This window comes from Eutrigla gurnardus, assembly GCF_963514095.1.
Source record: "Eutrigla gurnardus genome assembly, chromosome: 8".
NCBI classification, from domain to species: Eukaryota; Metazoa; Chordata; class Actinopteri; order Perciformes; family Triglidae; genus Eutrigla; species Eutrigla gurnardus.
The window spans coordinates 26,963,721-26,987,789 of NC_139922.1; the positions used below are offsets into that span (position 1 = coordinate 26,963,721).

The following is a 24,069-nucleotide window of genomic DNA, read 5'->3' on the forward strand; positions in this document are numbered from 1 at the left end:
GCCGAGCGGAGTCCGGAGGTTCGGTCGTTTCCGCTCGTTTCCCCTTCGCTCCGTTTTCTCCGACTCTCCCAAGTGTTCCTCCGCCGTCGGAATTACCGCACTAAATTTATTTCTCTGCTGCCTTCAGCTCCAGCCAGCGCGAGGATTTCTCTTCTTCTTCTTTTTTTTTTTTTTTTTTTTTACTCCTCCTTCGTAATAAAGTCGCCATTTTGCTTCACTGCCTATATAAACCATCCCGTATTCTAATATTTTTCCTCAAGGAGTCGCGGAGCTAACCCCCCCGTCTTTGGCGAGGCTTGTGTCGGATATTTCTGGAGTGTTTAAAAAAGGGGGGAAGGAGGAGGAAGAAGAAGAGGAGGCTCGCGGAGGAGGAAGAAGCGCCTCGTGGCGTGAAACCTACATATTAATGCAGGAGAGGAGGAGGAGGAGGAAGAGGGGGGAGGCAAGGCGACTGGGAACTGGGAAAAAGGTGAAAGTATCCGGGATTTCTGTTCATGTGCGGGCGGAATTGTGATTCGGCTTCTCCCGGCCTGCTCGGGGTTTTTTCTCCTTCCACCTCGTCGTCCGCAGAGTTTTTTTGGGGGGAGGTTGGGGGGGGAGGGGGTGGGGTTGGGGGGGGAGGAGGGACAGGACCACGGTGACGACTGTCCACTTGTTTTCAGACCCCCCCAACGCTGTCTGACCGGTCCTTCACGCACAGCAGGTGTGATTTGCCATGTAACATAACATTGGTGGAAAAACGCCCACTCCGGTGCCTGTCTCCTGACCCCCCCCTAACCTCTCCCCCCTCCTCCCTCACGTGGGTGACCCGGGGCACCCGGCCCCTGAGCGCTGGGTGTCACTTCAGGTAGGTGTGGCCGACAAGACAGTCTCTTCTTCTTCTTCTTCTTGTAAATAAGCACTCTGTAACCTTGTTGTAGCCGACACACACACACACACACACGCAGCATGGCAGCGTGCCACGTGCACAGCTAAAATACTTGTTTCCAGGTTGGTTCGTCAGCAGATTGTGGAGGAGATGTCAACGGGTTTTGTTGTTGTGTCTCGCTGAATGTTGGGTTTCCTTTCCTGCGAGGTGAGATTTGTTTTTAAAGATTATTTCCTGGAGAATCTGATACGAATGCGTTGAAACAAAACAAAACAAACACTGTAGAAAAAGTCCAGGTCACCGTTGAAACTCACGTCATGTCATATTTCAGCAGTGATGTCATGACTTGTGTCGTATGTCGCCACCACGTTTGTGTTTAAACGCGTCACAGAGGAACAGGGAGTCGTCCATCCGGCGTTGGCGCGTGGAATACTCCACGTTACCATGGTGACGGATGGAGCCGCTGGTCGGCTGATGAACGGCGCTCAAACGTGGCCCGCCGGGCGAGCGGCCCTTTTTGGCGTGTTGTGATTCATCAGGAGATGATGAAGGCGGCGTGGCGTTTCGTAATTTGGTGTTCTTCATCTCGCGGTCAACACGTTAAGAGAAGCTCTAAAACAGAATAACTTGATGATGTGACCCGATGAAGCTCGTTACCCAGTTATACGGTTGCCCCCCTCTTGTCTAATGGGCAGAGCATGGAGTTAGTGTGTAACTGAGAATATTGATTTTGAAATGAAACATGGAAGGTCACGCCCTCATTACACACTGCACATGATGTGTGTGTGTCTCCAGTCCGACAGCACCGATTGGCCGTCGTCAGGAGGAGGACTCGCGGCGTAGTCGCCTCATTCAGCAGCTCGTTAGCGACCGCATTTAGTACAGACTCGTTAAAACCTTCACCAGACCAGTGTTTACTGGCTTCATTTACAGCGTCAAACAAAACGCTAAAGTCTACGCTAGTGTTTCACCGCAGACTCTGGTTGTGTCCGAAATCACTCATTCACAAGCTCACAATCAAGGTAGTTCTGTATGGACAAGACTGTGGAGGACCCTATAGAGGACTATGTAGAGGACCCTATAGAGGACTATGTAGAGGACCCTATAGAGGACTATGTGGAGGACCCTATAGAGGACCCTATAGAGGACTATGTAGAGGACCCTATAGAGGACTATGTGGAGGACAATGTAGAAGACTTTATAGAGGACTATGTGGAGGTCTATGTAGAGGACTTTATAGAGGACTATGTGGGAGACCATGTAGAAGACTTTATAGAGGACTATGTGGGAGACCATGTAGAAGACTTTATAGAGGACTATGTGGAGGACTTTATGGAGGACTATGTGGGAGACCATGTAGAAGACTTTATAGAGGACTATGTGGTAGACTATGTAGGAGACTTTATAGAGGACTATGTGGGAGACCATGTAGAAGACTTTATAGAAGACTTTATGGAGGACTATGTGGGAGACCATGTGGAAGACTTTATAGAGGACTATGTGGAGGACTTTATGGAGGACTATGTGGGAGACCATGTAGAATACTGTATATAGGACTATGTGGAGGACTTTATAGAGGACTATGTGGAGGACTTTATAGAGGACTATGTGGGAGACCATGTAGAATACTTTATAGAGGACTATGTGGTAGACTATGTAGGAGACTTTATAGAGGACTATGTGGGAGACCATGTAGAAGACTTTATGGAGGACTATGTGGGAGACCATGTAGAAGACTTTATAGAGGACTATGTGGAGGACTTTATGGAGGACTATGTGGGAGACCATGTAGAAGACTTTATAGAAGACTATGTGGGAGACCATGTAGAAGACTTTATAGAGGACTATGTGGAGGACTTTATGGAGGACTATGTGGAGGACTTTATGGAGGACTATGTGGGAGACCATGTAGAAGACTTTATAGAGGACTATGTGGGAGACCATGTAGAATACTTTATAGAGGACTATGTGGGAGACCATGTAGAAGACTTTATAGAGGACTATGTGGGGGACTATGTAGGAGACTTTATAGAGGACTATGTGGGAGACCATGTAGAATACTTTATAGAGGACTATGTGGGAGACCATGTAGGAGACTTTATAGAGGACTATGTGGGAGACTGAAATACTTTATAGAGGACTATGTGGGGGACTATGTAGGAGACTTTATAGAGGATTATGTGGGAGACTATGTAGGAGACTTTATAGAGGACTATGTGGGAGACCATGTAGAAGACTTTAGGACTATGTGGGAGACTATGTAGGAGACTTTATATAGGACTATGTGGAGGTCTTTGTAGAAGACTATATTGAACCCATCAGTAAAATATAAAAACACTTTCGGACTCTACCTGGGTCGTTATCTCTGCTCTGTTAATTACATCACTGCTGTTGTACATTTCCTGGAATAAAACATTCCCGATCATCATTTTTGTAATAAATACATATTTTAAGCTAATTTGTTTTAAATGGAGTTCCCCTGGTGAGCAGCGATGTTGTGTATATATATGTCTAGGGCTTTTATTTTGAAAGCTAACAAAGGGATAGCGGTATACGTTGACGTCAGTATGGAGGTAATAAGTGTATTTTCCCAAATTCATCAATAAATACAAAGCACTTTGTGGCTGTTTGTGTTATGATGGTCTGCTTACATTAAATATAATCTCATAGATCCGTCTCCATCATTCTGCTCACGCTGCTGTCTCTGCTCTCGTCCGTCTGTCATTTTCCCTTCAAAGCAATGCATGATGGTCTATTATGGGCCCATCAGTTGAACACATGGATTGTGGGATACTTCATCCACTAGATAGGGTATAATACTCATCACTAAACATTCAGACAGCACTGCAACATGGAGAACTCACTTCATAGTGAGGGATTTCAGACACGGGCCTCATTTCAGGCATCAAACTAAAAACAACCCGCCGACTCGGAGACGAGGGAACCGGAAGTGAAAATAACCGCTGACTCATTTCCAGGTTTTCAGACTCATTCCTGCATTGCTGTAGAACTGTATTAATGAGCATCAGGAAGCATGCCAATATCGCTGCTAGCTATCAATCTCTCTTTTTTTTAACCATCGCAGGCATGGAGAGCCCCAGTGGCCCCAGGCTTGGGAAGCTGTCCTCGTCGGGGCTGCCAAAGGGCCGGACCCCCAAGCACGGGCATCCCCAGGAGCCCGTCCGAAGCACGCCAGGCCCAGAAAACCACAACAAACACAGTGAGTGACGAGCGTTTCTTCAGCCAAGCTTGTGTTGGTGTGACCCAGGTTTGCTCTAGAATGACGGAAGGAGACACATGAGGGAGAAAATCTAATATTGCATTATCTAGCCCAGGAAAAGGCCAACTAATGCAAGGGAATGGCAGTTTTGGTTGCTTTCCATAGCCCACTAGTACTAACAAAAAATCTAAAACCTTTAAATTAATTTGACATACAAGAGGCTTTTCCTTTTAAGGCCTTTGCACTCCGAAACTTTCGTCCGTCAAACAAGTTTTGGGAACAGGATTGATTTTTCAAAAAGCATTTAGAGGGTTGTTTGACCGCTCAGAACCACCGTCTAGCCGACAAACATCCTCTCGGTGTGGGAATAACCAGAGGCACCACTATACGTCACAATACGATCTTATTGCAATGTTAAACGCTTGGTGATATGCTGAGTGGTGCAATGACACGTATTGCTGTTTTTGTTTTACTGCTAATTATGTAGTTCGTCAACATCTCATCGGAGGCAGTTTTCACTCATCTCATAGTATATTAATATATTACGATATTTTATGGAAAAACGAAGACCATATCGAGTCTCATGTCATAACACGGATATAGACACACACTTAACACGAGGCCATTGTCTTCTTGCATATTCGTCTTTATTGTCCATTGGCTTTCAGCTGGCTGAAATTACTTTTGTAGCTTATAATAGGACCCAGAACTCAAGCGTATAGTTTCTGGAGAATTTCATCAGCATACCACAGGTATGAATGGGTTATATTTAACTAAGAATCAATGGTTCCCCAGTCAGTTGTAATTTTACTCCTCTCGCCACAGAAAGGCCTGGAAAGTACAACGTTTTTCCTCAGACTGCCTTACAGCGAGAACACCAAACAAACAAGTATGGCCAAGCACTGACATTAGTGAAACCCTAAGCCATCTGGACGGAGATGGGAGCTTTTGGAGAGAGGGAGAGAGAGAGAGAGAGACAGAGAGAGAGAGCCGGGCCGGGAGGGAATTAAGTTTCAGTCCAATAACCAGCAGATCATCATGACTTTGTTAATAGAGTCCTGGACTCGGAAAACTGGGGCTGTTCTAATATGACCCAGTTGTTTTGGTTGCTACTAAACAGCCCTCATTCCTACACACACACACACACACACACACACACACACACACACACACACACACACACACACACACACACACACACACACACACACACAGCACCAGACTAGGTGCTTCGATTTGTTTTCTTTCCATGTTAATATTCAGCCCTGCAGGCTGGATTTGCATGCCTGTGTGGGTGCGTGCTTGCCGTGGACCGTGATACAAAGCTTATTTTTTGCAAGACAGAATTGAGAGGGCAGGAAAGCATTTGAGGTTTCTTTTTCCTCAGTGGTGAATCCGTTTAATCTTTTGATGGTTCCTAATGCAGAGAGGTGAAGTCCCGCCCCTTCCTACAAATATATGTACGCTAGTCAACAGTGAAAGACAAATCATTTGAAAAACACATGTTTGTCAATTTAAAAGATCACTTTGCACATCAAGAAAGTCTCATTTTGCTGGAAAACAGACGCCTCTGACTGCAAAAAGAAGTCTGGTTGTATAGAAGTCTATGAGAAAATGGTCCTACTTCTCTCTGCTGGCCACCAGGGGGCGACTCCTCTCTGGTTGTATAGAAGTCTATGAGAAAATGGTCCTACTTCTCTCTGCTGGCCACCAGGGGGCGACTCCTCTCTGGTTGTATAGAAGTCTATGAGAAAATGGTCCTACTTCTCTCTGCTGGCCACCAGGGGGCGACTCCTCTCTGGTTGTATAGAAGTCTATGAGAAAATGGTCCTACTTCTCTCTGCTGGCCACCAGGGGGCGACTCCTCTCTGGTTGTATAGAAGTCTATGAGAAAATGGTCCTACTTCTCTCTGCTGGCCACCAGGGGGCGACTCCTCTCTGGTTGTATAGAAGTCTATGAGAAAATGGTCCTACTTCTCTCTGCTGACCACCAGGGGGCGACTCCTCTCTGGTTGTATAGAAGTCTATGAGAAAATGGTCCTACTTCTCTCTGCTGACCACCAGGGGGCGACTCCTCTCTGGTTGTATAGAAGTCGATGAGAAAATGGTCCTACTTCTCTCTGCTGGCCACCAGGGGGAGACTCCTCTCTGGTTGTATAGAAGTCTATGAGAAAATGGTCCTACTTCTCTATGCTGGCCACCAGGGGGCGACTCCTCTCTGGTTGTATAGAAGTCTATGAGAAAATGGTCCTACTTCTCTCTGGTTGTATAGAAGTCTATGAGAAAATGGTCCTACTTCTCTCTGCTGGCCACCAGGGGGCGACTCCTCTCTGGTTGTATAGAAGTCTATGAGAAAATGGTCCTACTTCTCTCTGCTGGCCACCAGGGGGCGACTCCTCTCTGGTTGTATAGAAGTCTATGAGAAAATGGTCCTACTTCTCTCTTGATGTATTATCTCAGTAAACATTGTAAACATGAGTTTATGTCTCAATCTCTAGTTTCAAGTCTTCTTCAATCCAGCATGATGTTCATTTAGTACATGATGGTCCATTTAGAGTCCACCAGACCAGAAAGCAGGGGATGCTTTAGGGGGCGGGGCTTACATGCTGATTGACAGGTCGCGACCATGCTACCCATGCTTTAACACTTAGCTCTAAAGTTGACCTTGAATTACGAAGCTAACTTGTTAACACCGTACATGGATCTAGATCTAGATGTGTTCTTCAGATCTCTTCGCTCCTCCAAAGTCTTAATATGGACACTTCCTTTCACTGGCTGCAGAAATTCCAAGATGGCGACTTGACGAAATGCTAATCTGGAGGCTTCAGAACCGTAGTCCACAAACCAATGGGTGACATCACCATGACTACATTCACGTCTTATATACAGTCTATGATTGGAACGTAGCCGTGTTTCACAAACTGAACTTCTTGACTTTCTGACAAAAATTATATATGTAATTGATGGCACAATTCAAACCGACTATTGTACATATATTTTTTCACCAAATAAGGTCCCACAGTGGTCGACAGGAAGTGGAGGGACTCTCTATTGCAGACTCTCCAACTCTTCTTGTGTACAAGCTGCCGGCTGTTTATACCTTTAAAGAGTTGATTGCAGAGCACAGTATATTTGAACGATGGGGGGGGGGGGGGGGGGCCTCTCACTGTTATGTTTTATAGATTCTTTCCACTTTATTACTCAATAAACAAGATGTGTTTCTAAATCAATCAGTGTGAAGTCGGAAGCAGCTCAGTGCTGATCGTTCTGAGACTGAAGGCTAGAAATGAGAGAACACACTTGGCTGAGGTTCACTAATGAGTGCCGCTGATGATGATGGTGTGTGTGTGCGTGCGTGTGTGTGTGTGTGTGTGTGTGTGTGTGTGTGTGTGTGTGTGTGTGTGTGTGTGTGTGTGTGTGTGTGTGTGTGTGTGTGTGTGTGTGTGTGTGTGTGTGTGAGATGCTTTCCCAGGTAATAGCTTTGTCCTGGTCTTTACCGGACTTTTTGTGGTAACTATCGTTTCTGCTTTCATTTTCTTTTCCCGCAGTTGATCTGCTTTGACTCATTAGAGCTTCTCGTAAAAAAAAGAAAGAAAAACAAGCAGTACAGTAATTCTATCAGTGATTTTGATAGAGGAAGTCTGTGTTAAGGACCAGCACATGATACACATTTACATTCCACTATGTTATAGTTTTAGAATTGTCTTGTTTGGCTGGTTGGCATGGTTCTCCATGTTTTAGCGGTCTGAATGTTTAGTGAGGATTATTATACCCTATGTAGTATCCCACAATTCATCTTGAAAAGTAGTGTAGGACAGAGGGTCACCAACCGAGCATTATAGACCATCATGCATTGCTCTGAAGGCAAAATGACAGACTGACGAGAGCAGAGGGAGCAGAGTGATTGAGAATAATACATTTAATGTGAGCAGAGCATCACAACACTGACAGTCACAAAGTACTTTGTATTTATTTATTAATTTGAAAAAATAGTCCTCTACACAGTTCTCTATTTATTCCTCTATATGGTCCCCTATTTAGTCCTCTACATAGTCCTCTATTTAGTCCTCTACATAGTCCTCTTCATAGTTCTCTATTTAGTCCTCTATATGGTCCCCTATTTAGTCCTCTACATAGTCCTCTATTTAGTCCTCTACATAGTTCTCTATTTAGTCCTCTACATAGTCCTCTATTTAGTCCTCTATATGGTCCCCTATTTAGTCCTCTATTTAGTCCTCTACATAGTCCTCTACATAGTCCTCTATATGGTCCCCTATTTAGTCCTCTACATAGTCCTCTATTTAGTCCTCTACATAGTTATCTATTTAGTCCTCTACATAGTCCTCTACATAGTTCTCTATTTAGTCCTCTATATGGTCCCCTATTTAGTCCTCTACATAGTCCTCTATTTAGTCCTCTACATAGTCCTCTATTTAGTCCTCTATATGGTCCCCTATTTAGTCCTCTATTTAGTCCTCTACATAGTCCTCTACATAGTCCTCTATTTAAAGAAGGAGTTGTACATGTCAGACCCAACCAGTGAGCTTTACGTGATGATATTTGAAGATCTTGGGAGAACACCCAGCAACCTGAAGGGGAAACACGAGGCGACAGGAACACGAGGAATTGATTTTGACACGAAGCAGAGCTGAAGAACTGCACGAGGAGTTTTACATTTTCATCTCAAAAAGGTGCCGGATAACGGTGACACTTGTACTTCCTTTACCAGCACACTCCACTCCAAGAGACTCTGATTGGACTCTGGTTCCTCCAGCAGCACAATGCGTTACCGTTTAAACCCGGCCTCTGTTGCTTTATTACTCATCACGCTTCTGGCTTGAGCTTTCTGTAGCTAATGATGGGGGGGGGGGTGCTACAATGCTAATCATAATGAGCCGAGCACTAGCTTGTCTGTCTCTAGGGGGACGGCGAGTCTCGGCCGGCAGAACCAAAGGCATCAGTATCTAAGGCTCCCTGTGGAGGCCTTCAGTGCTGGGTCTATGTTTGTGCTCTCCACACAGCCAGGTAGCACATTATCTGCCCTCTTCCCACCGCTCACCTTTCATTTTCTATTCCAGGTCCATGGAAAGTTTGGACTGTTCCACCTCGGTGAATTATCCTAGTGAATTATCCTAGTGCTGATCGATGGGGCTAAACGTCCTTGTCGGAAACTTTGCATGATGTAACTATGCAGAAATCCTGTCTGGCTGGACTGTTTCTTCTTTTTTTCCTTCTGTACTTGTGGTTTCCTGAAGTCCTTTTGTGATGTTCTGCATGGAAACAAAAGGCTGCTGCACATCGGGTTTGTTTGCTTGCTTTCCTGAAGCGGTGCGGTTGAGCTGTCACCTCGCCACACCAGATAGCTTGTAGGGAAGGATGTGGTGCTTGAGGGTGACTTGCTCTCTCTTTGTCCCTCGAGTTTCTTTTCTTGCTCTCACACTTTTTTTTCCACATTAACATCTTATTAAAGGCCTAGTTTAGTCTTTTTTCCTTCTCTCCACGAGCAGTTTAAGCTGTTAAACAAGCTACAGGGAAAGTATTTGGACAGAACTTATGCCGATCGATCCAACAGCTTTAGGCAAACCCTGAAATTAGGTTCCTTTGTGCAAATATTAAAGCAAGAATATATGAGTGGTGTGTGTGTGTGTGTGTGTGTGTGTGTGTGTGTGTGTGTGTGTGTGTGTGTGTCCATCCTCCTTTAGAGAGTGGTTCTCTTCACTACCTGATGTCATTTTTCAATTGTGAAACAATTCATCCATTGACTTTGCATTGCGTGAAGGTGTCCGTTTGTCACTTTTGTCTGCAAACAACATAAACATGGCCTTATGATTTACCTATTCTCCATCTGAACTTGCCTTTCAATTATATATTTTAAGTGTTCCTAACATTTCAGCTAGCGACAGGCGTTTGTTAGCATTTCAGCCCTTTGTTGCATGTTGTGGCGCCCTCCGGTGGACATTGTTTTCAGAGTATGATACGTGGCTCAGTGTGAATGTTTAATGTGCTGTTTATGTTTGCGTTTACACGTCTCCGTGTGCAGACAAATGAGGGTCCTCTGACTGCAGGACCTTCATTTGATGCCATCTGAGGACTCAATCCGTCGCTTTCTCCCACGCGTTTGTTCTCCCATTCTCCACACATAACTGTCACTACCTTTTCCTTTTCATCCTCCCTCAGACGCCTTATTCTTCTGAGTGTGATCAGCAGCGGCGAATCACCAGGCCTCACTATCCACACCACCTTCCAATCCCCGAAACCCTCCTCACCCACCATCCTCACGACTCATCTCTCTTCCCTTTCACAGTTCTCGCCCGCTGATGCTTTTGAGTCTCGGGATTTGGTGAAATACCAAAAGATAAAACCGATAAAGAGCTAAGGATTTGGAGAATGTTTGTTTTGGTTTGGGATTGGATTCTGGTGCTTTTCTCAGCCTGATGCTGCATCTCGTTTTTCCCAAAGACAGTTCTTTGTCATCGTTGTCACACCTTTTATCTGGCAGGCTTGTGGATGGCAGAGGAGAAGGAGTGCAGGGAAAGCTATTGAGTTGGTGAGTCACTGTCCATAAGGAGGCCACTGCAAACAGTCTGGAGCCGGCATTGTCTGTCTGGCTCCTGTATACTGTATGTGCCTTTTTCCATGGGCGCTGGTCTATGCACTGCTTGTATGCAGAAAGTGAACGTAGTCGGTATGACGTCACGCATTGGTTTGTGGACGACGGTCTTGAGTTCAGCATTTTGGCTTTTGGTCATCACTTTTTTTTTATTTTGGGCCCCACCTTGGCTCTTGGCCATTGCTATTTTTTGGCCGTCGCCACCTTGCCTTTTTGCAACCAGAATTGACAGGCGAGGAAGGAGTTAAGTACAATCAAACGCTTAATAAGACAATTCTAGGCAACCAAAATGTTACAATAAACTTTCATGAACTGAAAACACACCGTGAACGGGTTGAAACACGGACAACTCCCAGAGCGGAGAACACTGTGGTACCGACCTGTCAATCACCATGTAGCCCCGCCCTTAACCATACCCTGCTTTGTAGTATGACTCTAAATGGACTACTTTACTAAATGAACATCAAGTGTTTTATTTGCCGTTGCCGTGCTGTCGGCATCACAACGCCAGGAATCCACGACCGCATATGCGGCCGGTCACCTGACGCTGTTGTGATTGGATGTCACTAAACATACCATTGGCCGTGACCCAATCCATCAGGCAATGGATTGGGTTTCCAATAATATGAAGCATGCAGCTGATGTGGAAGGCTGTAAAATCGATACAGGTCTGAAGAGTCACTGGATTGTGTAGCTGTGTATTGGCTGCTTCAAGTGTGGGTTTAGTGGTGCTAGTAAACTGAGCCCACCACGGGTCTGTGTTGTGATTCCTGGCCTCGACACAAAGGGATTCCCAGTATAGTAGTCCAGACCGCTGAGGGCAGTGAAGGCAACGCGCACTTAGACAGGGCACTAAATACCACTTATTTAGAAAGAATCTCTTCATTGCTACGTCATTTTGCTGCGTTTTCAGAACTAAAATTGCCGCCTTGTGGTTGTATGCATTCGCCGACAAGTTGCAGTTTACCATCCATATCCATCCAAAATCACTTCATCATTTTATCCTATTTGTGGGAAATTGTCGCAATTAGCATATGAATTATAACCTAACCGGCCAACTGAGAAGCCTTCATTAGAGACGGTTTGGAAATGGGCAGATTTTTTAAAAAGATACTTGGCAGGTGATTGTCTGTCAATCAAATTGGCCATGCGAGGTAATACGAACTCTTGAATTATGGCCAAGAACGGGTTTGGTGATGTCACAGTGACCAAAATCTGATCAGCTGGACGTTTGTGCCAGAATTTGGCCGTGTGCTCATGAAATATCACAAACCCGAACACAAAATGACATTAAAAGAATTGTGAGAAATAAAACCAATCAGTTAAAGCAATTATGTGTGTCTTGTTGTCAAGTGTATCTGTGTCAGAGATTATCACGGATACACAGAGAGAGGGAGGGCCGAGAGAGACAGAGACAGAGCGAGAGAGAGGAAAAACAAAGAGAGTGAGAGCCGGACTCACTGAGGTTTTCTTTCAGTTAGTCAGCGTCTGGGTCACAAGACTGTTCTGGTTCTACTCTACTCTCTCCGTCTTGCTCGGCGTCGGGAATCAGGCCTGCGGGGCGGAATTATGGGGACGTCGTCAAAGAGAGGTACGCAATGAAGACGAGGGTGTGCACTGTGAGAGGATGTGGAGGAAGAAAAACAAGGTGAAGGGAAATAGGTGTGTGTGTGAGGACGGGGAAAGTTGTAAAAACACAGTGACTGTAAACCAGTACAGCTTCCACATTAGGGAGATGGTAAGCTGTATCAGTTTCTCCATCTGTCGTCTGTTGAGATTGAGGAAGTCGTGACGGTGGAGTTGTGTCGCGGTGTTTGTCTCTGAACTACAGTACGTCCAGACCCGCGCTGCAGACAAAGGCTCTAGTGTGAGCATTTGTCGAGGAAAACAAATGACTGTTGTTGCGTGTGTGTGTGTGTGTGCCTGTGTTGTGTGTTTGTGGGAGCAGTGGCGGGCGTAGCTAGGAGATCTCGGAGGTTATTTGAGATCGTTAGGCAGCTGCCGGGACTCCTGGGTCCCGGCTCTCCTCGTCGCTCCTGTGGCATCGGGGTGAACCGGCGAGGAGCAACAGTTGCAGACAGCTGGGAGTCGTACTCTGGCATTAGTGGAACAGCTGTTTTATCCCTGAGAACCGGGGCTTTAGATTTGACACAATGGGCCTGCTTTGTTTCATACCAAGACAATAGTGTTGATTGCTGAGTGCCATTGAGTGTGCTGCCATAGGCTGTCTATGAGAAGTTGATGCAGTCGCCGTGACATCACCTGTTGGTGTGTGGACGACGGTTTTTATGGTCGCCGCCTTGGCTTTTGGGCCGTTGCCATCTTGGCTTTCAGGCAGTTGCCAACTTAGTTTTTGGGGCGTTGCCATCTTGGATTTTGGGCATCGCCATCATGGATTTTAGCTGCCGCCATCTTGGTTTTTGCCTGCTGCCGTCTTAAGGCAGGAACACACCGGCCCAACCATTGAACGTCTGAAGCGTTTGGAGAGGCTCGGACGAGGTCGGGAACACATATGTTTGGTGTGTACAGCTGCGTCGGAAGCATTCGGAGCCGTGTCTGATCAGACTGAGCATGCGAAGTCTGAGGAGGTGGGCTGTTGGACGTCTGAGCCATTGGATACTCTGATTGGCGGTGTGCTAGCGAATCAGAGTATCCAATGGCGGTGTGTGGGCGGGGCGGAAGTGACGATGGTAAACTCCGTATTACTCGTTCCCTACTGAGACGACGTCTTTGTAAAATAATGAGCCCGAGAGCACACAACGCGAGTGTCACCCTAGCCAGAGCCATCTTTCCAGAAATGCCAAGTATTTAGTCCACAAAGGTCTTCTCGAGTCGAACGAATACTGAACCAAGACGCTGTGTATGCATTGTTTTTATCTGCACTCCGTTCCGTCATTTCCTGTTTTCCTGTTTTGGAGTACTGGCATGAGACTAGCGCCACCCGCTGTTAAGGAGGCTTATTGCATCTCGCGCAAGCGCAGAACGTACACGCTGCTGTGCTGTCGGAAGCACGTCGAAGCGGTGTGTACAACGCAACTTTTCTGCCGAACGGGTCAGACGAGAGGCAACAGAGTGGGCGGAGAATGGTCGGATAAGGCAGTTGGACGTCTGGGCGGTGTGTGGGGGCCTTTATTGCAACCAGAAGCAACACGAGGATGTGAAGCGCAGCAAAACCAAACGCTGAATAAGGCTTTTTACGGCAACCTACATGTTACAATAAACACACACCGTGAAAGTTGTGAGACAAAAAAACACAACTTCCAAGAATGCCATTGTAGTGACCTGTCAATCAGCAGGTAAGCCCCGCCCCCTAAAGCATCCCTTGGTCTGGTGGACTCTAAATGGACCATAATGTACTAAATGAACATCATGCTGGATTGAAGAAGACTTGAAACTAGAGGTTGAGACCATAAACTCATCTTTACAATGTCTACTATAATAAATCAAGTATATAAGTAGGGTCATTTTCTCATTGACTTCCATACAATCAGACTTTTATTAGCCATGAGAAAGAATGCAAGTTTAAGTTACTTCCACGTGGCTTCACTTTTCAGACCTGCAGGTTGCCACCTGTCTGTTAGCATCCTCAAGCAAGCAAAGCAAAGTAAAAGATACTGACCACATTTGATTGCGTTTGCATATTTCACCCCAGGAAAGACAAGTGTGCCGTTGTTTATTTCATCTTTTCACAGTTAAATCTGCAGCAGCGCTCCCTCGGCTTGTGTGTGTACATGCCTCTTTGCCCCTTGCCTGCTCCGGCTTAATAGTCCTGCTTGGTGGAAAGAGGCCTCTGATAGCAGTAACTAAGACAAGTGGATCTTATTCCCATAGCAACAAGAACATAGCTTTCCCCAAGAGCAGAATTCATTAATTATGCCTTTCTTTTACAAGACCTTTATTTTCTAAGACAGGAATTAGAATGCATGCTCAATTTCCTCCTCGGCACCGCCGACTGCATCACCTCCCCAGCTGCTACCCAGACAGCTAATAGAGAAACGCTCCGTCGCCTGGAGAATATTAATACACCCGTATCTGTGCACACAAATCACACACTCGCACAGACCTGGTAATGGCTTCGTGTACCTGTTTGTGGGTGCTTTTTACGTGTCACGAACTATTCCCAAACACAGCCGGCGATACTGTGCTCATTCTTATTCAGCCTTGCCTTATTTTCTTCCTGCCTTATTATTGGGAGCAAAAGATTACACATAATCCGTCAGCCTGCGTTTTTTGCATCTGCGCTCTAGTGGGAAACAAAAAGGAGAGGAAGTGAGGGGGGGAGTTGATGGCGTGTGATTAAAACAGATGAGACGGGGAGGTCATGGCAGGTGAGGCCTGGATTGCATTTTTACACACATTGACATCGGCGTCACGGAGAGATCTTTTTTTTGGGTCGGCCTCCTTTCTATGAGCAACGATGGTAGGAAAAGTCTTCCAGCCGTTTGTATAATCCTTGAAGGCTGACTGATGCTCTGATCCAGTTTGTGATCTGGATCATAAGAGCTGCACCGGGCATGTGTGCATCCGGTCGCTGCTCGTCAATGAGGAGGAGGAGGAAGCAGCCGCCAGACACAACGTCATGATTCAAATGGTCGTCTACGCTGAAGACGTCAGTCCCGGGACTGGTACCCGAGCTTTTGGGAGATTATTTATGCCTTTTCTTAAGACCTTTATTTTCTAAGAAAGGAAGACAGAGTTTAATTCATAATGTATAAACTGCATGCCTGAAACAAGAAGTACGAAAACATTTTTGAATGCAGCAACAAATTGGTGGAAACTTAAGCAGGAATTAAAATTTGTTTTTCTATTTTAAACAATTTGCGATATGCTGAGTATTGCGATTTGTATTTATTTGCGTTTTTCTTTCTATTGTAGAATATGCAGTTTGCCAACATTATTTTATCTATCAAGTTTTCAACAATTGTTACCTAAACGTTTCATTAGTATTTGTAATGTGAATAGTTTATATAATATGAGGTCGGCCCTGTACCAGCCCAGATATCCCACCTTATCAGTGCATCTCTGTGTAAAGCCTCTGCTGCCTCATCCCACTTCACAACCAACCACTATCATCTCGACTTTGAGTCCTTTCCTTTGACATTTTCTCGATCTGATACGAGTGAATGGGCTCGAGCAGCAGCTCTCTCTGCTGTTGGCTTTTGTTTCTGCTGCTGCTGCTCGCCAGGTTTAGCAGATCAATGCAGGCGAGTCGAGAGCACATGTGAAGATATATGATGCTGAGGAGCAGAGCACAGCCTCCGCCGCTACCTGCAGCACTGTCATTCAGTATTCTGCTTGGTCAGAGGAAGAAGTCGTCTGCCTCTGCAGTTCTCTGCTCTCCCTCAGCATCCTTCCCTCCCTCCCTCTCTCCCTCCCTCCCACATGCCTACATTCACCCTCAGCATCCCTCCCTCCCTCTCTCCCTCCCTCCCTCCCTCCCACATGCATACATTCACCCTCAGCTCCCTCCCTCCACACCAGCACCGTATGGAGGAAATAGTGCGCATTGGTCTAATTGTAGCAGAAAAGAGAGCGGTAATGAAGCCTGTCCTCGTGAAGCATGGAGAAAGATCAGGAAGGGGAAGTGAGAAAGCAAGACAGGAGGTGAGAAAAGAGGGATGTGCTGGTTTGAGGGAGGGAGGGAGGGAGGGAGGGAGCAGCTGAGAGAGAGAGAGCTGTGTCAGAGGGTCGTATTTTTAGTTGCTAGCGATTTACCCTCATTGCCCTCTCTTCCCCAAAAACACACATCCCCTCTCTTGCAGGGATGGAGGATAAAGGACTCACGATAAGTTGATCGTGGTGACTTTCCGTTGTTGGAACAATCGTGAATATCACACGAGGGAATTAAAAAGAACGTCCAGCTCGCTATCATGGTCGAGAAGTTAAAAAGTAGGACCTGATTTAAAGAAAATAGGCCTCTTGGAATGATCACAAAGAGCAGAATCCCACCTTGATATATGTATTCTTCGTAATTTACAAACTTCACCAAAGTACGAAAGTGATTCAGGTATGTTTTGCTGCCATTTTAAGCACATTTTGATGATTATACTGTCACAAATTGTGAATATTCCGTTGTCATAGTGGTATTAGTGTCGCACGGTAGTAGTATTGCAAGACCCTGCCATTAAAAACAGTGTTTTAACAAGAGCTGGTGTCTGTATGGGCAGAACTCTGGTTAAAAAACAAGGAAAATAACAATGCTGCCCTAATTACCGACCAAATGTACCAATAAAATTAGACTTGCCACCTTTTCTGAATCTGTCCACGTGTCTCCTGTAATTCTGCAAACCCGTGATCCGCCACAGCATCTGTGTTATTTTACCATGTTACTCATTAATGTGAAGTGTACGGAAAGGAAAAGCAGTCCGACAGCAAGAGTGACATTTTCTTCACAAACAGAACGCTTTCTACGGTCACTGTGGTTTCCTCCTGGTTTTACAACTTCTCACAGAACTTCATCGGAATTGTTTTTTCCTGGTTTGTTTTGGAAGCCTTTCTTCATCTCCCGTGCTGCAGTACCACTCTCCACCTGAACTGTTACTCATCTGGCAGTGGGGGCGCTGTTTTACAAATAAAACTATTATTAAACACTAATGCTAACTATCTAAAAAATCACAAAACTCAAGTTAAGGGCATACCAGATTACTGCATACTATGTACATTTCTTAATTACTATGTTTTAACTAACAGGAAATGTTCCGTCGTCATCACTTGTAGGCAGGGTATTCGCAAAGTCGCAATGTGGTATTGGTATCAGCTGTATCTTTGTTTTCACCATGTGTTCGTGTCCATATTTAGTTTGCATATGTGAGGGGATTCAGGGATTTCCAAGGTTTGAAAAAAAAATCAAAATCAATATTTTGCTAAAAGTTGGGTATTTGTGTTGCTCTGAAAAATGTCAAGAACATATCTAGATGTGCTCACATGTCGATAGAATGAGTTAATATTGATTTGCCATGAATATGAAGCAGATAAATAGTTGTCTCTCATTCTCCCAGGTTCGGTGTGTGATGAGCCAGCAGAGGGGAAGAGGAAAGGTCGCCCTAAAGCAGAAGTGCAGGAGCTGAGAAGCATCCCTGTGAGTACCTCTCTTTGAACCGAGTGGGCGTTGTGAAGTGGGCTTCATTTTCTCTCCTGCGGAGTCGGCAGCTCCCCATGAATATGCACGACATACAGTACAGTATAGCCATAATCGTCATGTATTGAACCATCTCTTCCTCACCCCCCGAGCAGGCCCATATGATAGTACAATGGAAGGAAGAGTTTAAGCGGCGCTCCAGGGTTAAGTGTCCGTGTTCAGGCTGCTGGTTAGAGTTTCCCAGCATCTATGGCGTCAAGTACCACTATCAACGCTGCCAGGGGGTGAGTCACTAACCTCTGTTCTTTCCTGTTATGCGGCTATTTCTACCTCGTGCTTCAGAATCGTGTTTTTTAATCGTGGATCACAGTGTTGGAGAAAAGCATCAAGTTACCTGGAGAGTCAGTTTAAAGTCCGGGGAAAGGAAAACCAGAGATTTTTGTTTCCAAACTCGTTATGTGAGCTATATGGCACTGAATTGCAGAGTTGGACAGTTTTTGTGTTCAAGTTTATTCAACTAGAGCACGTAACGTCTTGGTCTGTATGATACGGGGAGAAAACGGACATTTCCATATTGTTTTCCTGCGATATATCATCAGACAGGGTAGCTGCAGGCCCCTCCCACTCTGGACCAGCAATAGGACGATATAGGATCGCAGATCGCAATAAAAAAAAAGAAAACTCACGTTGTTTGGGGTGAATTTCCATTATTGGGATTATCGTAAACATCATCACGAGTAACTTGAAAAAAGCTTGCTATCATGGCAGAGAAATGGAGATTAAAAGATATACAGGATATTTTGTATCCTGTATTTATTTATTTGTTTATACAGAGTGACCTATGATTTAGGATCATCTTATTAAAAGCTTATTGGACTGTTTTTCACAAACAGGATGTTCACAAAAAGAAAGATCCTTCCTTCCTGCAGGGAGAGAGTGGTGAAGCGAGTACTGAGTTCACAGCCCCAGGAAGCGGCGAGGTCATGGCGAGGGCTGATGTAAAGCTCACGGTCTGATTCCACGGTTTCATACAGAGAAATCGAGCAAAAACGCGTAGATGTGAAATTAAAGTTTGTGAGTTAGAGCCACAGGCATTCATTATTTATCGCCATTTGAGTTAGCATCGGGCTAAGGCGCTAGTTGATGGTCTCCAATGTGCATTCTGCAAAAGTGTTTACACTGCATCTGTAATATACATAATCAACTTTCACTCAGGATTGGGCAGTTCATACGTACATACTTTTTTTTATATCATTAAAATTTGGTGAGTAACACATTTTTCTACGGTGTGACAAACATTTATTTTTGCTTTACCCGGACTTTAAATCAGTCAGGGTGTTTTCACTAAACTAGATCATTTTAAAATGCTCACACGGCAGATATTTTATGACCACACATGGCTGCCGAACGAACAGTGTTAAGTCATTTTATTCTACGTTGGGCCGGAGCTCCCCCTGAATCCCCTCTATCCATGTGTTTGTACCAGGCCACCGTAGCCGAGAGGCTGAGCCATGGCTGTCCCTACTGCGAGGCGGCGTTCGCCACAAAGGTGCGCCTGCAGAAGCACAAGCTGTGGAACCACCCGGACAGGGTCAGCATGCAGCCCAAGGACGAGCCGCTGAGGCTGCAGAAGACCCCCGTCAAGTCCAACACCAAGAAAAGGTGACTGGGATTTAGAGCTCAAACTGCGAAGGTGGAGTCTATTTTTTCATCCGAATTTGTCGCACGTTGTGTCAATCACGGTTGCACACCGTCTCCAAATCTTTAGTCCCTCAAAAAAGTTTTCGGAGCAGGTAAAATTTTGTGTACATTTTTGCATCCGTCAAAAGGCTTTTAGAGAGTCGTTTGACCATTCAGAGCCACCGTAGAGCATGCAAACATCCAAAATCCACCTCCTCGCTCAAAGCGAGGCACTGTAATAGTCTGATGACGATAAAGATGCAGAGATGAAGGACAGGTTGTGGCAAGCGATAGCCGAGCAGCTTGGGATCGGGGACAAGCGGTCCCAGTAGTGCTGCAAACTGGACCACCACCACCATCCTAGTCCACCTGGAACCAATCAGGATAGTTGTGCAGCTCCCTCACTGTACTTTTAGTTTTTGCATTAGATATATATAAAAAATGCATCAGACTCAGTGTGCAAGTTTTCAGTGTACACATTCTATAAGATGACGGATGAAAATAAACCAGCCTCAGTGTGAGAAGGCCTTCAGTAACGTCCTAACTGTCCTCCCTCGGTCTGTGAATCCAGGCCCATGGAGAACAGCCCCCCCTCTCCAATGTTCTTCAAAGTGAAAAAGACCCACGAGGTGTCCACGCCCTCTCACAACGGAGAGCTGGCCCACCAGAGGAACGACAGGAAACAGCACAGCCACAGTCAGCCTTCCCAGCAGACGCACCAGCCAGTCCAGCCTCACTCCCAGCACTCCCACAGCACGTCGGAGGAAGAGGAGGAGGAGGAGGAGGAGGAGGAGGACGAGGAGGGCAGCGACAGCGATGGGGACAGCCTCCCCCCTTCTTTCCCCGACGAAGACCCGGAGCGAATGAGGCACAGTAAGATTACAACGTATATTTTGAAATGGAGCACACATTCTCATTATGGAGAGGGATAAGTCCCGCCCCTTCCTGTGGGTAAAAAACCCTAAAAAGTATGGGAATCAACGGTGAGAGACTAATGATGTTTTGATCCCGTTTGAATTGTGACACAAATTACACATATGATGTTTGACTCTCGCCGCTGACTGCTGTACATATTTGTTTCTCCCCCAAATAAGGTCACATGCACACAGGAAGGGGCGGGACTAAGCCTCTGAGTACTTGTATGTTTTTGACCATTCCTCGCTCTGTTGTTTTTTCTCCTGAGCCAGGACGGAAGCAGAAAACCCCTAAGAAATTCACTGGAGAGCAGCCTTCTATATCTGGGACATTTGGATTGAAAGGTATACTCAGAAAAAATAATCATAAATTCATAAATTACGTTTTCTAATGAAACTAGAAAAGTACACCACGTGGTGTGATTGAATGTTACAACTCACAATTTATTCCTATATCAAAAATCCGTCATCTTTTCTCCCTAGAAAACAGAAATATGATGCATGCTTACATCAGATAGTACCAACCCATTTCAATCACTAACATCATGACATCCATCACATTGACTTTGAGTGGTGTTAAACGCACCTTTAGTGTATAATCATCTGAATTCCTGGTTTTGGTTAGAATGAAAATCATTAAAAGATTTGTGGGTTTGTTCAGAAGAAGAGCTTCCTGTGATTTTGAACGTTTCCCCTGCTGCTGCCAGTCTTTGAACGGCGCTATCGAGGCGACTGTAGATGTTTTCATGTGGGACTCTCTTTGTGACTCATTCTCATGCTGAAACTGTGACTCACGCAGCAGAAAGGCCTGTAAACTACTTATCAAACAATCCACTCAGCGTTCGCAGGACTCTCTCTCTCTCTCGCTCTCTTTCAGCACATCTGTCATCATTCAGTATAATTCAAAACAACTTCCTTTTTTTATATCCAGTATCTTTCCTTTTTATTATTTAGATTTTCTCTTGTGTCAGCGCTGTCCTCCATCTGTCCCTTCAATGGAGGTATTGATCACTGATTATGGCCCTGTGTGTTGTAGGTATGAGTAAGGTGGAGGAGAAGCTGAAGGCCGGCCGTGCCAAGAGATCTGAAGGGGGCGGGTTCAGCGAGGAGCCCCAGAGGAGACCTGCTTCCAGTCAGTCCTCCAAGAAAGATCCAGCTACAAGCAGCTCTGGTGAACACCCACATCACTTTTTATTCAATTAGGCAATTCGCCCATTTACTGTAAAGCTCTAGATGTTGGTATCAACCACAAGCAGAGATATGTGATCGGCTATCTGGCATCATAATACTGTTTCCACGCCTTCCTAAGGCGGCGACACCCAGTGGCAGCGAGCGATCCACGAGCGAGGTGAGGTGGTGTGTCCCACCTGCTCCGTCGTCACCAGGAAAACCATCCACGGCCTCAAGAAACACATGGAGATTTGCCAGAAGGTCAGTGAGCGACAGCCAACGTGGAATCGAGCTCGCTGTGAAAATTAGAGTTAAAACTCTCCAAAGACAAACACCACAGTACAATGTCCCTGCAGTTGCTTCCACATACGTATGCATTCGTGCTACAAATTTGGAATAAGACACAAATATCAATAATATCAACCTCCTGTATCAAATTGATACCTGCTGAATGTTGTGGATCCTGTTTATCATGATGCAATACTACGATGATGTAACCATTTACACGGTCACTCGCTGTGATCGATTCTGACAACCAGACGTTTTGACGCCGCTAACAGTTTTAATTCAACCCTCCAAGCTTGATCTGGATAGGCTGCGGCAAAACGCTGCTCTGGTTGCCAGCATTTCCGATTGTATTTCCGATGATGTCAGCTATTAAAGTATCTATTTTCACAACACCACATACTGTAATAATTTACATGTCGTCGTACGCAGTGTGAAGCACGATTGTTAATAAAGCAAGTGTTTCCTCTGCTGTATGAAACAAAGTCCCCGACCCAGAGCTGTAATTTCCACGTTGGAATATAACTTCCAATGCAACGTTATTAGACACGCGTCCCGGAGGACTCTGTTGTGCCGAGTCGAGGGAGCCTTTACAGTAATGATATTGATTGGACTGCTGTAGAAATAACATCGGGGGGTATCTCGGTACAGTAATCTGAACCCGTTTACTTGTGTAATATCCTTCACGCATCTGAAAGCTGATATCAGTGGAAATAGATGAAGGGAAAAGGACAGCGTGCACTTCTGCGGTTTGTTCGCGTCGCACTTAATTGTGGTCAGTAGCAGCAATAAAGGAGGCGGGGGGCGAAGCGGGGACGGAGTTCATCCAAGTGCATGGTATTGAGTATTTTACGGAGGACAAACCAGCCGGAGTGGTGCAGCAGCAGCAGCAGCCGCCGCCCCCGGGCCCTCGGAGACGTGCTACTACAGCCAGTTTAATGGCTTCTTGGCCCAGTGGCCCGTGTGACTCCATTAAAGTGACAGTCCGCCGTAAAGCAAAGACAGAATTGTCACATTAACGCCGGGTCACTCACCATCAAAACACCTCGCTCTCCGAATCAATACGGAGGCGAGGAGAGCAATCTGAAACAAAAAAAAGGAACACTTTGTGTTAAATTGACGTGGCCTCTGTTCTTTGTTTTGACCAGCATTTTCTCCACGGATGACAAACTTTATCAGGTTACAGGTTCCAGCACTGCAGTGTGATATTAGTTAGATCTAATAAAGACAGAGGAATAGCCGGTCGCTAGTGAGTTTTTCCGTTCACAGAAGTGTGATTTGATCCTCTACAGCTCCAGGACGCCCTGAAGTGCCAGCAGTGCCACAAACAATTCAGGTCCAAGGCGGGCCTCAACTACCACACCATGGCCGAACACAGCACCAAGGTACGTCCACACAACCAGTCCACCTCAGACCAGGCCAGACTCTGGGTCATAGGATCCTGGTCGTCGGTCCTGAACGCCAGAATCAAACCTTTAATTAAAGTCAAGCAACTGTCGGTATGAATACGTTTAGCTGACTATTTGCAGCCAGTATTTAAGCATTTTGATGTAGTTTATTCGTCACACTCCTGGTGTGTAAAGGCCTCCCCCCGAGTCTCATCTCGTCACCCCAAATAACACATTCATTTTACTAGAGAACACAAGATGAGCCCGTCAGACACTCGGCTCGGTTAATCCGTTTATAAACAAACATGTAATATTATGTTAATCCTGTTGTCATATTGCTTACCTTAAAAATAAGGCATTACAAGTTAGACTTAGTCAAAATAAAGGTTGCTGATGTCGGCGACTTTTTCATTTGCCAGAACGTGTCATGATGAAAGTAAAACCTGGAAATTGACCCAACGGACTTTTTTTTAGACTGATATTTGCCCTCTAATCCGTCACTCAGGAGTAGAGATGAGGATGCGTTGGGAACGCAGAGATCTAATGTTACGCCGCCGTCACACTGACACACTGAACAGGGCGGCTGGTTATTAATAGAAACCAGAGCAGGCAGACGTATGCTGCATTCATGGGGAATCAGACACACGGCAAACCGGATAGCATTAAAGTGGACGAGGGCAGGATGGTAAAATTAGACGTTTCATTTACAACTGGATCTTATGTCGCTCACTCACACAGTGAGAAAGCTTGCAATCGAATATTTGGAGACATTTCATAGCAACATGCATCTCTAGAACAGATATACTACATGAGAAAAATAGATTTTGTAAGAGTTCAGTAAAGTAAAAAAGAATTT

General features: G+C 45.5%; 1 protein-coding gene across 4 annotated transcripts in view; it reads left to right on the top strand.

The window, feature by feature from the left end:
* Positions 1-606: 606 nt before the first annotated feature.
* The window catches only part of znf512b (zinc finger protein 512B), a 34,845-nt gene continuing 11,382 nt past the window's right edge, over positions 607-24,069 (top strand). The window contains exons 1-10 of one of the 4 annotated variants that reach the window (XM_084015475.1): positions 607-847; positions 3,954-4,088; positions 17,697-17,776; positions 17,932-18,060; positions 19,263-19,438; positions 20,028-20,329; positions 20,644-20,715; positions 21,407-21,541; positions 21,680-21,801; positions 23,118-23,210. In XM_084015475.1, the coding sequence (XP_083871601.1) occupies positions 3,956-4,088; positions 17,697-17,776; positions 17,932-18,060; positions 19,263-19,438; positions 20,028-20,329; positions 20,644-20,715; positions 21,407-21,541; positions 21,680-21,801; positions 23,118-23,210 (1,242 nt within the window). In that variant the 5' untranslated portion in view covers positions 607-847; positions 3,954-3,955. Of the gene's footprint in view, positions 848-3,953; positions 4,089-12,169; positions 12,290-17,696; positions 17,777-17,931; positions 18,061-19,262; positions 19,439-20,027; positions 20,330-20,643; positions 20,716-21,406; positions 21,542-21,679; positions 21,802-23,117; positions 23,211-24,069 lie in introns of those variants that run through there. The other 3 variants (XM_084015477.1, XM_084015476.1, XM_084015478.1) reach the window with 3 other exon arrangements.